Raw genomic sequence first — 11,877 nt, forward strand, 5'->3', positions numbered from 1 at the left:
TTGTACATGTTTATTGCACAATTTGAATATAAACAGTAATATATCATTGTATATGTTTATTGAAGGTAATCATAATAAGGAACAACATGATTAGATATGTTCTTCAAACTGTTCAAAGCTAAAGTCATCTGTGCAACATATGAAATGAAGATTTCCTCCCTTAAACAATGTACAAGGAAATCATGGTTTCTAAGTTCTCTTTTTCTGACGTACCGCTTTTGCAAATGTATGTTTGTTGGTCGCTTATGTGACTAAAGTATTGTACATGTTAACCAGCATGGAAGGTACCTGCATGTGTCTCTCTGTAATGTTAGACAGCTTGTTCTAATGAAGCTGTGTCAGGTCTGATGTCTCTCTGTCAGACCAGCTGCAGTATAGAGTGTTACTCACATGTGCAGCTCCTCGCCTCAGGGCCGGAGCAAAGTGACGTCAGCATGTGTAGAAATGTGTCAGAAAAGCTTCTTCCCAGAATTACTGGAGGTCATAGACAGAGTGAGAAGAGCCTGTGTCATGTGCTCAAATGTTAGCCTTTAGCTGTTTCATAGTGTCTATAGAAGTCAGGGTTACACTGACATGGACAGTCTGTTGATAGTTCAAAAGACGTGACCTGGAACACGTCTTTATCACACTTTTACTGTAGGTTCACTACCATTCGTTTTCTTTGGAACCCTGTCACCATGTCACCAGATAGAATGTTGAACAGAGACAACTCTGCAAACTCCCAGATTACAACATTATTAGCTATGCTAGCAGCATGGCTCAAGGGGGGTGTTGGTCTGTCGGTCAGTCCAAAACTAGTCCAGACTGAAATGTCTTGAAAACTATCTGATGGTTAATCTGAAATCTTGCAGTAGACATTCATGTTCCCCAGAGAATGAACTGTAATAACTTTGATCTCCTGACTATTCATCTTGCGTCATCATCTGGTAAAAGTTTCATTTTGTCCAGTGCTGTGGTTTATGAACAAACCTCTGAAACTAATAATAGTCACATCAACCTCAGCTGTCTGCTTTGTGTTTAGTGCAAATGTTTGCATGTTAACACACTAAACCAACATGAGGATCATGGTAAACATTATACCTGCCAAATATGAACATTCTGGTATCATTACTGTGATGATGTTAGCATGCTTATGTGAGCATTTAGCTCCAGCACAGCCTCACAGAGTCAGCAGCGTTGCCATAGACTAGTCTTGTTTAACATTCAGCCCTAATGTGGCAGGTTGTTTAAGGTACCAGTGAGACAGAAATACGATATACGTGATGAAATATGATCCAGGAAGTCCATTTGGACTTAAAGGACAGGTTCACAATTCAGGTCTGTCTTAAAACAACAGTCAGGCTCCCAAATGAACATGTAAACATGTTTTTCTTGCTGTAATCATTCCTCCTGTTCATACTAACCATTATTTGATCCCCTCAATATGAAGTATAAAAGTATAAAAAGATACAAAGAAATAGCCTAGTTCCTCCAGGTTGATACTGATGCGAGAAGAAAAAACCTGCAAGAAACTTTGATAACTGAAGCAATGAGCACCTTGGTGGAAATGAGGGCAGCCTAATGAATGACAGTCAGCAGGCTCTCTTATCAGCTCGCAAAACAACAGTTTTGGGCGTGTAGAAGGTGACTCACACCACAATCTGTAATGCATATTAAATCCTTTGTTTCTTAGGAGATCTGGTTTGGATCTAAAATGGTGGCATGTCCTCTCTCATATCTCTTGACTCTTAGGGAATTCATTTTTGAGTTTTACGCACAAAAATTCAGACGTCATCAATCACTATGGTCAAACAATAATGGTTCTAAATATAAAATTGTATAGTGATTATTGGGAAACACATGGTCTAACAGTAGCTCTTATGTTTCATATATTCATCAGCATGCGAGGTCATTGATAAACAGCGATGACACTGAAATCCTGTGCAGACCTACTTTTTTCCACACAAAAAATTGGTCAGGAATCGATAAGGGAATTGACAAAGAATAAGACTGATACGCAGAATTGATAATCAATTTAAAAAAAAATCAATAAAATATTATCAATTCCGATCTCTAGTCTTACATAATATGAGTCTCACACATACTAACATGCAATATTAATTGTCCTCCGACGATAGGCTACACTTTAGGTTTTTACAGTCTCTTTGATCTGACTGCAAATGACAGTGTATGGCGTGTGTGTGTGTGTGTGTGTGTTCAGTCTCATCTCTAGCTAAAATAACCCAAGAAGTCATTTTAGTGTCTTCACATCCTGCTGTTACTTTATCTTGTCAGACCATCTGTCTCTCAGAGAGTTTTGAGGGCCCAGTGTTTGGTCTGGCCAGCATCAGTTGTCACCCCGACTGTGAGACTGAGAGATAAAGGGGCCAGTTCTGGAACAACAACCACCTTGTCTTCTTTGTGGAATTAAAGAAAGGATTTCTCCTGTGAAATTCAAAAATAAAAAAAGGCTGTCCTCCTTACACTAGTGCCAAAGTTCCTCTTTTTGTCACTATACTTTCACCACAGCTCAACAGGGAAACACTGTCTGAGGAAACACAAAGAGGGAATTTGATGCGAAAAAGATCCACTTGATATGACTAACTCAGACTGCTGAAGCCTCATATAAGCTTCACATCAACTTTTAAATGCATTTTTGCACTAAATGACTGTGGCCACCGTCACTGACATTGAAAGCACATTTGAAGAGGATCTTTTAATATCCGGTATGAACAGGAGGAATGATTACATCAAGGAAAACCTCTTTCACTGTTCATATGGACACCTCACTGCTGTTTAAGACACACTTGAAATATTGTGAACTTATCCTTTTGATGTGTTTAAAGACTTCTTAGACACAAAACGCAACAGTTTGTAAAATTACCACAAAGGCAACTGCTGCATTTTTCACTGTGACAAGCAAAAGGTAAATAGTAGGAACACAGTATCCATGTTACAAAGTAATCCACCAGTACTGTGCACCTGGTGTGCCAATGTATAAAATTAGCCAATGAATGTAGTGTCTTGTGATGACGGAGTTGAGCCCAGTTCATTTTTTTTGTCCCACACTGCCGTATTTTGCTGGAGTCCTCTGCGTTGATACTCTAGCTACATCAGCTCAGGACTCGATGACTAATATAAGAGGTGGTCAAGGGATGTGACAGTCATGTAGATGGATGAGTGCATACAACACAGAGGAATCATCCAGTCTGGAAGTAATTCGTGAGGTACGGGCTGCGTCTTTGACTCAGCTGTGTATCAGTGGTCATTTTCTAAAAGCAGTAAAAATGGTCTATATGACAGACATCCTTTATAGCTATTCCGAGGAAAGTTCGAACTTTGATCGTGTTTCTGAGTGTCTGTATTCTCAGGTAACTGATGAAAGATTATTACGCAATGATTGTAATACAGGAAATATTAGGGCATGGCAAGTGAATGAATAGCCTTTACTTTTGCTGCTTCGTCATCTTCTGCATGCATGTTCACTCACAGGAGAGACATATACTAAGTATATTATTAGACATTTATTTTGGCTTTCCTGCACACCAGCTCTACTCTCTTAAATTTGTTTCCAGCAGCAGCAGGCAGTTATTTTCAGTTTCACCATAACAATTTCATAATGTGATAATATGTTGTGTTCATAGCATGTTCCTATGTTCCCAAGTAGCCAAAACAATGAATTAATGTAGGTTTGAAGGATGAGTCTGGTGTTACTCTCATGTAATGAACTGATCTACTAACAAGTATTGTGATGTATCTTATTCCTCTGGGCCATACAGCTCCACTGTTGTCCAAAAACTATTAAAACACATCAGTGAGCCACACTGTTGCACTTCATTACCATGAACACACACACTGGAGTTTCTTTTGACTCTATCCCACTCACACACCATCCTGCTGCTAGAAATACTCACTAGAACACCGAGTGTGGATTCATCTGCCGCTGAAAATAGTCCCCAATTTTTTTGCCTTTTAAAAAAAAAGGAAACTACTAATAGACTGGGTATCATTAAGTATTGAAAGACAAAAATACGCATTGGACCTTTTCATTGGATTTGTTGACAATAAGAGAAATGCACAACCTTACACTTTAAACTGGAGAGCCTTGATAAAAACAAACTAGAGCAATGATTTATGATTTTTTCTATCTGCAGGATGAGGACATTGTGAAGTCCACTGTGGAGCACAGAGGAGCAGGAGGCCACAGAGGAGGGGGCCTGGCCACTGTCACAGCCCATTTTGAGCCCCTGCTGTGTAGATGGAGCGGCTCCACTGGGTGCAGCATCGCTGTCGGCAGCTGCTAGCAGGAGACTCGGGGCGAGGCTGGTACTCTGCCCCTGATGGCCTGCCCAACAAAAGCTCCCTGGACCCCCACAGCTCCCCACACAGATGCAGTGGGAAGAGAAGAACAGTGTTTGCCCGCCATGGGCCCCACCAGAAGGAGTACCAAGCCATCTCCAAAGACTACAAGGTCAATGCCATCCGCACTACCAAGTACAGCTTGTTGACCTTCATCCCCATGAACCTTTTCCAGCAGTTTCACAGGTCAGACTTTTACTTTGGCAAGTGGCATGAAATTATTAAATGAAATAATTTCTGCTTTGTTTAGTCTTTTGCTTTGCTTTATAATTTGCTAATGAGAGCTGAGAACAAATGGAAAAGGAAGAGGAATACATATATCACCATGCACAGATTGGAATAATAACACTCCTTTGTCTCATCTTTTGGCCTGAGAATAGATGTCATGGAATGTAATAATTGCTCACTGTGCATAGAATCCACTTACCCTAATTAAAGGACGGGTTCACAATTTTTCAAGTCTGTCTTAAAACAACAGTCAGGAGCCCAAATGAACATGTTTATCTTGCTGTAATCATTCCTCCTGTTCAAACTGAACATTAGAAGATCCCTTCATAATGACCTTACAACGTAAGTGATGGAGGACAAAATCCACAGTCCTCCTTCTGTGCAAAAATGTATTTAAAAGTTTATCTGAAGCTAATATGAAGCTTCAGCATCCAAATGAGTCAAATCAAATAGATATCTTTCAGTGTTACAGTCTTTTTGTTACTACACTTCCACTGCAGCTCAACAAGGAAATACTGTCCAAGGAAACACAAAGAGGGATTTTGATGCTAAAAAGACTGTAAATGTGTCAGATATCCACTTGATATGACTCAGACTGATGAAGACTCATATAAGCTTCACATCAACTTTTAAATGCATTTTTGCACTAAATGACTGTGTGGACACACTGTGGATTTTGGCCTCCATCACTTACATTGAAAGCACATTTGAAGGGGATCTTTTAATATCCAGTATCAACAGGAGGAATGATAACAGTGAGGAAAAGCTCTTTCACTGTTCATATGGACACCTGACTGTTGTTTTAAGACACACTTGAAAAATTGTGAGCCTATCCTTTCAGGCTATTTACATTAAAATGTCTTAGATTCACTGTATATTAAAGGACCATACCAGTGTTTCTAAAGGGTTAAGCCCATTTACTACACATACTGTACTGTATATTTCACATAACAGTATTTTCCAAAGAATGGTGTATTCAGGGTTTTGGTGGGGTGGTATGGTTTATCCTGACAGCCTTTGGTTCACACTCTGATGGCTCTATAAAACATGATGCAAGACATTGTAGATCATAGTCATGCAGGTTAATCCTGTGAACACCAAGCCTGACTATGATGACCAGGTATATTGATTTGATTTATTGATTGGGACAGTGTGAAGTTTTAAACATTAAAGATGCACGGCACCGAAGTAAGCTCGAAGCTGATTTGCATCCATAGTCCCCCACAATTAAAAAAACATACAACAGCACAACAACAAACAGTACAAAGCAAAAAAACAAACAAAAAAACCAAAATAAAAAAAAAAACCCACACAGAACACACCATACAAAATACAAAGCTACACATAACAGCACATCACATACACCCACAATGTCAATTAGATGTCAATATCATGCTTCATTCTACTGATGTCTAAAAGTGTCTCTATTGCTCTTTATAACTGGTCACTTTATTGTAAACTCAGCACTTTAGTCCCTGTCAGAATCCTGTGAGAATGTTTCTCCAGTAATTTGATTGGTCAGTAGTCAGGTTGCCCACAGTTTTGATCTGATCCTCTGAACTGAACCTGCTTCAGACAGGTTAGTTGTGCAGCATAGGTTACCATGGTGATCTTCCCTGGTTACCATGGTGATCTACCTCACTTAAAGATGAGTCAGCTACATGTTAACAAAAAAGAGTCAAACCCAAAGATAGCTGGAGAACACTTTAATCTTTGCTGTGTCATAGGAGCCCCTGAATACTGTGACATGTTAACAAGTTAGATATGTTGATAAAGGATGTAATTATGTGGATGTGGATGAATTGTATTGTTTGTCTTGTCTTCCAATACTGGTTGGATGAAGAAGCAAACCTGTTAGGGAAGTAAATGCAGCAAAGTCAGAAACAGAAATGAGTTTGTCCTCAGCTGCTGAGGTCAGTACAGAAATGACAGAGCTGCTGGATGTGGAATAACACAAGACACTCTTTTACTAAATCAGAAATATGGACACTGTCAGAGTTTTTTGCCTTGAGTAAATTGATTTAAGTTAATCAGTTAATTTATACTTATTGAAACTCGGGGTAACAAGTGGTTTAATAAGGCCAACACACAATAAATAAAGTATTTATCATGAGACAGAACAAGGAACAAATAACAACATAAAACATCAAATGGTTTTGTAACTTTGCTGAAGTTGACATGGAGAGCTACAGGTAGTTATGGGGGGATAAGAGAATATAACAACATAGCAGATACATAGATAAGAACCCTAACCTTTAGTTTTAAATTTGAATAGTTAAATAAACCGCTTTGAAATGTGTAATGTGATGCAGAACCTGTGTATTTACATCTCAGAGTTCCATTCTAAACCACAGTGCTTTCAACTGGAATCACACCACAAGACACTGTAGCACTCGTCAGATGATTCAGATTGTTTGACATAAAGCTGTGATCAGAATGGGGACATAAAAATCATGAGGAACATTGAGCAACAGGGTCAATGCACTCACACACTTCCTGTTTAACAATGCCTTACGATCAATAAAAACAGATAATGCTGAAAATCAAAATGACCTAGATCATTCTGGAACAGAGAGCTTGAGTTTAAAGGTCATTTCATCAGGTCTCTTCCCTCTAGAAGTATCTACACATGCAAATAGTTTTGGTTTTAATCATCCAGAATTTGAGATATCTGTCTGACAGTTCAGCCAATACCCAAATATCCCATTACATGGAGTGTGATGTTCACAACATTGTAACTTTACACATTGTAAATCTACATAGTAAATTTCAACACTAATGTTTCTTTCCAGACATGATCGCCCTGTTATTCAACAGTTTTTCTTTTTTTGTGAACTTCTACTCTACTGTGCATTTTTGTAAATTGGGTAAACCAGCACTTTTATATTATTTTTACCAGGAAACCTTACAAGGCTGTGTACTGTCCTCCAGACAGTGGTCATTTTGTCTCTTTTGGGTGGAATGCATCCAAACTCCAATAAAACAACCCCAAACAAGTTGACACTATGTCTCATTTCAGGGACATTCATTTCAGTATCAAATCCTCCAATTGCCACACAGCCAGTGTATTCTTTGTGGTATTCACTGTAAGGAAATCCATGGCACATTGGTTTAGTGTTTTTTACAGTCTGTGTAAGTTGTGACATTTGGATAGAAAGCACCAGATCAGGTTATTAGCCCTCAGTTGACTGACGGCCACACGTTTTTTCCACAAATGTATGTAGAAAGCTATATGGAAATGCATCCAATAGTTGTTTAGATATTTCACCAAAGTTGTGGACTGACAGAAAGACATTGCTAGCATGGCTAAAAGCAAACAGTATGTTTGCAGGAGATGCAAGCTGGTCTGGTTGTACATCATGACAAATGATCTGGTAGCACCTGCACTTTAGTGATTTCTGTTTATTGATGTTCTGCTCTGGTCTTCTCTGTGCAGGGCTGCCAACCTCTATTTCCTGTTCCTGGCGTTGCTGAACTGGGTGCCAGTTGTTGAAGCCTTTCAGAAGGAGATCACCATGATTCCCCTGCTGGTCGTCCTCACTGTGATTGCCATCAAAGATGCCCTGGAAGACTACAGACGCTACCTGTTTGACAAGAAGGTCAACAACAATGTAGTGCGGGTGTACTGTGGGTGAGTGAACCATGGCCAGTTCCATTGACAGTCCTTTTTTTTTTTAACTTTCTACATGGTTATGATATATATGTCAGTGTGTATGTCAAGAATTTCCCAGGCAAAGACACCGAGGTTGACTCATGTGTCAGAACAGTGCCACACAGAGGCTCCCAAACACAAATGATTATTGATTAACGAATGAATGGATATTTGGCGTTATTTTTGGCATTAAAGAAAATATTTTTTTGGCCCAGTGGGGCCTCTCGTTGGCCTGGTGGCCCACCAGGCCTGTACAGTTATAGGGGAAACACTGTATGTATTAGGCCTGTGCACTTGTCTTAAAGAATATCTGAAGGATGGTTAAAGAAAAGTACATGAATGCTTTATTGAAGCTGGCAAGGCAAAATTTAGAAATGCTGCCTTTGTCATTTAGCATCTGACCATGGTTTAGCTGAAGTTTAGAACTGGTCCAGCTATATGGGAACGTACAGGGGTTTAACATTCAGCTGTGTACTAAGTTGTACCTTATTAGTGTGTCAAAATGAACACAGGGTCAGCTGACCTGCAGCTAAACTGGATTCGTGATGAACTTGCCTTAATAGCTCTGGCCAGCACATGTGATTCAGAACATGGTAAGGTAATGGTATGTTTGCTCAGGGCTTTCCACAAGGGTATGGAGTAGCCATCCAGTGGGACAAAGTAGCCAGCTAGGGGTTCCAGGGGCTTTCACAAGGGGCTTGTCGGTAAAAGCCCAATTTTGGTGGCCTCTGGTACATTCTAATGCCACTATTCCATCATATACAATGATCTTAATTATTGCATATTTTAATGAGTTTGACTACCTGATTGTAAACATGTACTGAATTACTGTAGAGGAGGCTTCTTGTGCGTTTTAGCCCATACAGCCTATAAATAGCTATTAATACTTAAAACCACACCTATTCCTGACTGATTAGAACTTTTGTAATCACGAATCATCAGACCTTATTTATTTTTTAATCATTTATTACACCTTCACTGTAAGGTTATCAAGACATGCCACAATGATAGTTAAGTTATTGTTTAAACATAAATGCACTCCTATTCAACAAAAATAAACAAGGTTATTTTGAGGGGGAACATGTTTTTAATCCCATATCTTATCTATCCTAAGTATTGTTTTAAATTAGGCTAAATTATTTATAAACTAAGGCTATGCCAAAAATAACTCTAAAATAACAAAACATGTGACTCATTTGACTCAAATCATGTGAATCTACTGAATCAACTCAACTTCTAGTCATCTTCGTCTTCATTTTCATCCTCACTATCACCCTGTGTGTGAGGCTGAGGTGTAGCCCACATTTTCCTCATATGACAAAGGCCTGTTACCTTGACAACATTGCCTGTTTTAGTGTGTGTTTGCAATGCGCCTTAGAGATGGCTCTGCTGTAAATAAAGATCATTCAATCATTCTGTGTGGCATATGTAGAAAATACAGTGCTTTCAGTGGACTTTTTAATAGTTACTGTGCAATTGTGAAGTTGCTGCCACCCATTTTCCAGTGTTTTCTGTACATGACACAAACCCTTGTAATACATTCTTTTACGTCCTAAGATGCTGGGAGCCTTGGCTGGCCTGGATAAACACACCAAAATAAATAACAGACTGACTGATAAATGTAAAATTAAAACTCTGGTAGCAATTACATGTTTTTCAACACTGAAACGGGGAAAACGTTACTTGTGTTGGACTATAAGCTAACCTCCCCTCCCCCAGTGTGTACATGTGCTCCTAAATGACAAATTAGGAGCAAACAATGAAATCATGGAGCACTATGAAAAATATTCACAGGATATATTAACTCAGTGATGAGCAGACTTCTCCTCAGTTTATCTTTCACACTAACTCATTATTCAGACTTACTGTCTTTAGCACATCACCAGCGCTAAATATCTTAGTTATCAGTCAATGTTTTGTCTTACTGCCACAGCAAATGAATAAATTGTTGGGGTATTAGCACGACGTCGCCTCCCTGTTGTCTCTTGTCAGACCACCAGCTCCATGAGAGGCACAAACTGAGGCTAAAGTGTGCTAATATTTAACGTTACGTGGTGGTGTGTCTTTTCAGGGAAACTAATGCACTGCTAATAAACATTGCACATCATCTAGGTTTTGAACCATTACCAGCAGGGCAAAATAAATATACATTACACTCTTACCTGTCCAGCAGTAAACTGGAAACTTCGGCGTTAGTCTGCAAACATTTCTCTCATCAGGGATTTCCATCTGGGTTTATCCTCGTTTTATGCCGTTGCTTGTCCCGATTTCGTTTAGCTTCTTTGTGTTTTTGTTTCTTTGACGATGACAATTCACGCTCCTGTGATTTTCTAAATAAGTTTAATCCTCCATTTATCAGATTTTGGTTTCAAAAACTTCTCACAACACAAAATGTTTGGTCCGTTCTTCTTCGTTCTAAAACCAGTGCATTTCCGGTAGTCGCCCACTGAATCTAAAATGCGTAAGGCCCTCACTGGAGCCAGTGTTAGGTTTGTCCGTTCTGCACTATAGAAGAAACATGGCGATGCAACATGGCGGCCACCATGGAAGGGGACCCACTCCCATGTAGATATAAAGGGCTTATTTCTAAGGTAACAAAAACACAACAATTATTATTTTCAGCTGATTAGACACTAATTAAGATATACTTATAAATAATCTATTCAGTTTTTACTAAGTCTGTTCTTTTAGATGTTACTAAATACTACACACTGGACCTTTAAACCTTAAATCACAGCTAAGCTGATGACGGAGCCCCACTTTCCCAGTATGCAACAACAACAATGTAGAGCTCCATACAGAAGAACAGCCCCTCCACCGTATTGAAAAACCTAGACGCAGATAGCTCAAAACCTTTGCAGCAAAACATGACTAGATACCACCAAAAACACCCAAAAAAGTCTTTGCTCCTGAGGTAGCACTTTCCCATGACCCAGGATTTATCAACTGTTTGCAGTGCTGGTCAAATGCAAGCCTCAAGAGTAAAACAACTTTTCTGTCATTCATGCAGACCGTAAACACGCACTGGCTGTCATGTGTATCATTGTTAGTCTTTGGGACAGGAATTTCCAGAAAGCAGAACATTTAGCTCATGATAGACAGGGTGAGCCAGAGGAAAGGAACTGAAACTCAACTTCATATGGCTGGTTGTGTTTTATACCAGAGCAGAAAACCGGTCATGATGAAACGCTACCTCCCTTTCTGCCATTTTCAACCCTCCCTCCCACCTCTCTCCATTTCCTCTCCAAAATCAGTTCAAACATGAGAATCACACAGCAGTACCTTACACACATAATCATGCGTCATTGTCTTGTAACATGCAGGCAGCTCATGGTCTGAAAAGTATGCAGTCTACTTGACATCAAGAAACATCTACCATGAAGTAAAATAACAAACAAGTGCAGTTACATTTTTATGGTGTGATTAATTACACCGCTTACTGTTACAAGAGGTCCAGTCACACAAACTCCTCCCCAGATAAGGTATGTTTCCTTATAAACTCAATATAAGAGGAGACCTCCCTCTCTCCCTGCATTTGTTGTTTCACTGTGGGGAATGTGTACAGTCTGCTTGGAGATCAACCTTGAAAATGTCCATTTTTTTCTGGAAAGACTGGAAAGCTGCTATTAAGTCACACACTCAGTTGTTACTTCCCTGCA

General features: G+C 39.4%; 1 protein-coding gene across 1 annotated transcript in view; it reads left to right on the top strand.

Moving 5' to 3' along the window:
* atp10d (ATPase phospholipid transporting 10D) overlaps nt 1-11,877 on the top strand; it is a 46,933-nt gene that overhangs the window by 5,034 nt on the left and 30,022 nt on the right. Inside the window, exons 2-3 of the mRNA XM_067613970.1 lie at nt 4,134-4,524; nt 8,003-8,197. Coding sequence (XP_067470071.1) covers nt 4,238-4,524; nt 8,003-8,197 — 482 coding nt within the window. The 5' untranslated portion in view covers nt 4,134-4,237. The remainder of the gene's footprint in view (nt 1-4,133; nt 4,525-8,002; nt 8,198-11,877) is intronic.

This window comes from Thunnus thynnus, chromosome 16 (assembly GCF_963924715.1).
Source record: "Thunnus thynnus chromosome 16, fThuThy2.1, whole genome shotgun sequence".
Classification (NCBI taxonomy): Eukaryota; Metazoa; Chordata; class Actinopteri; order Scombriformes; family Scombridae; genus Thunnus; species Thunnus thynnus.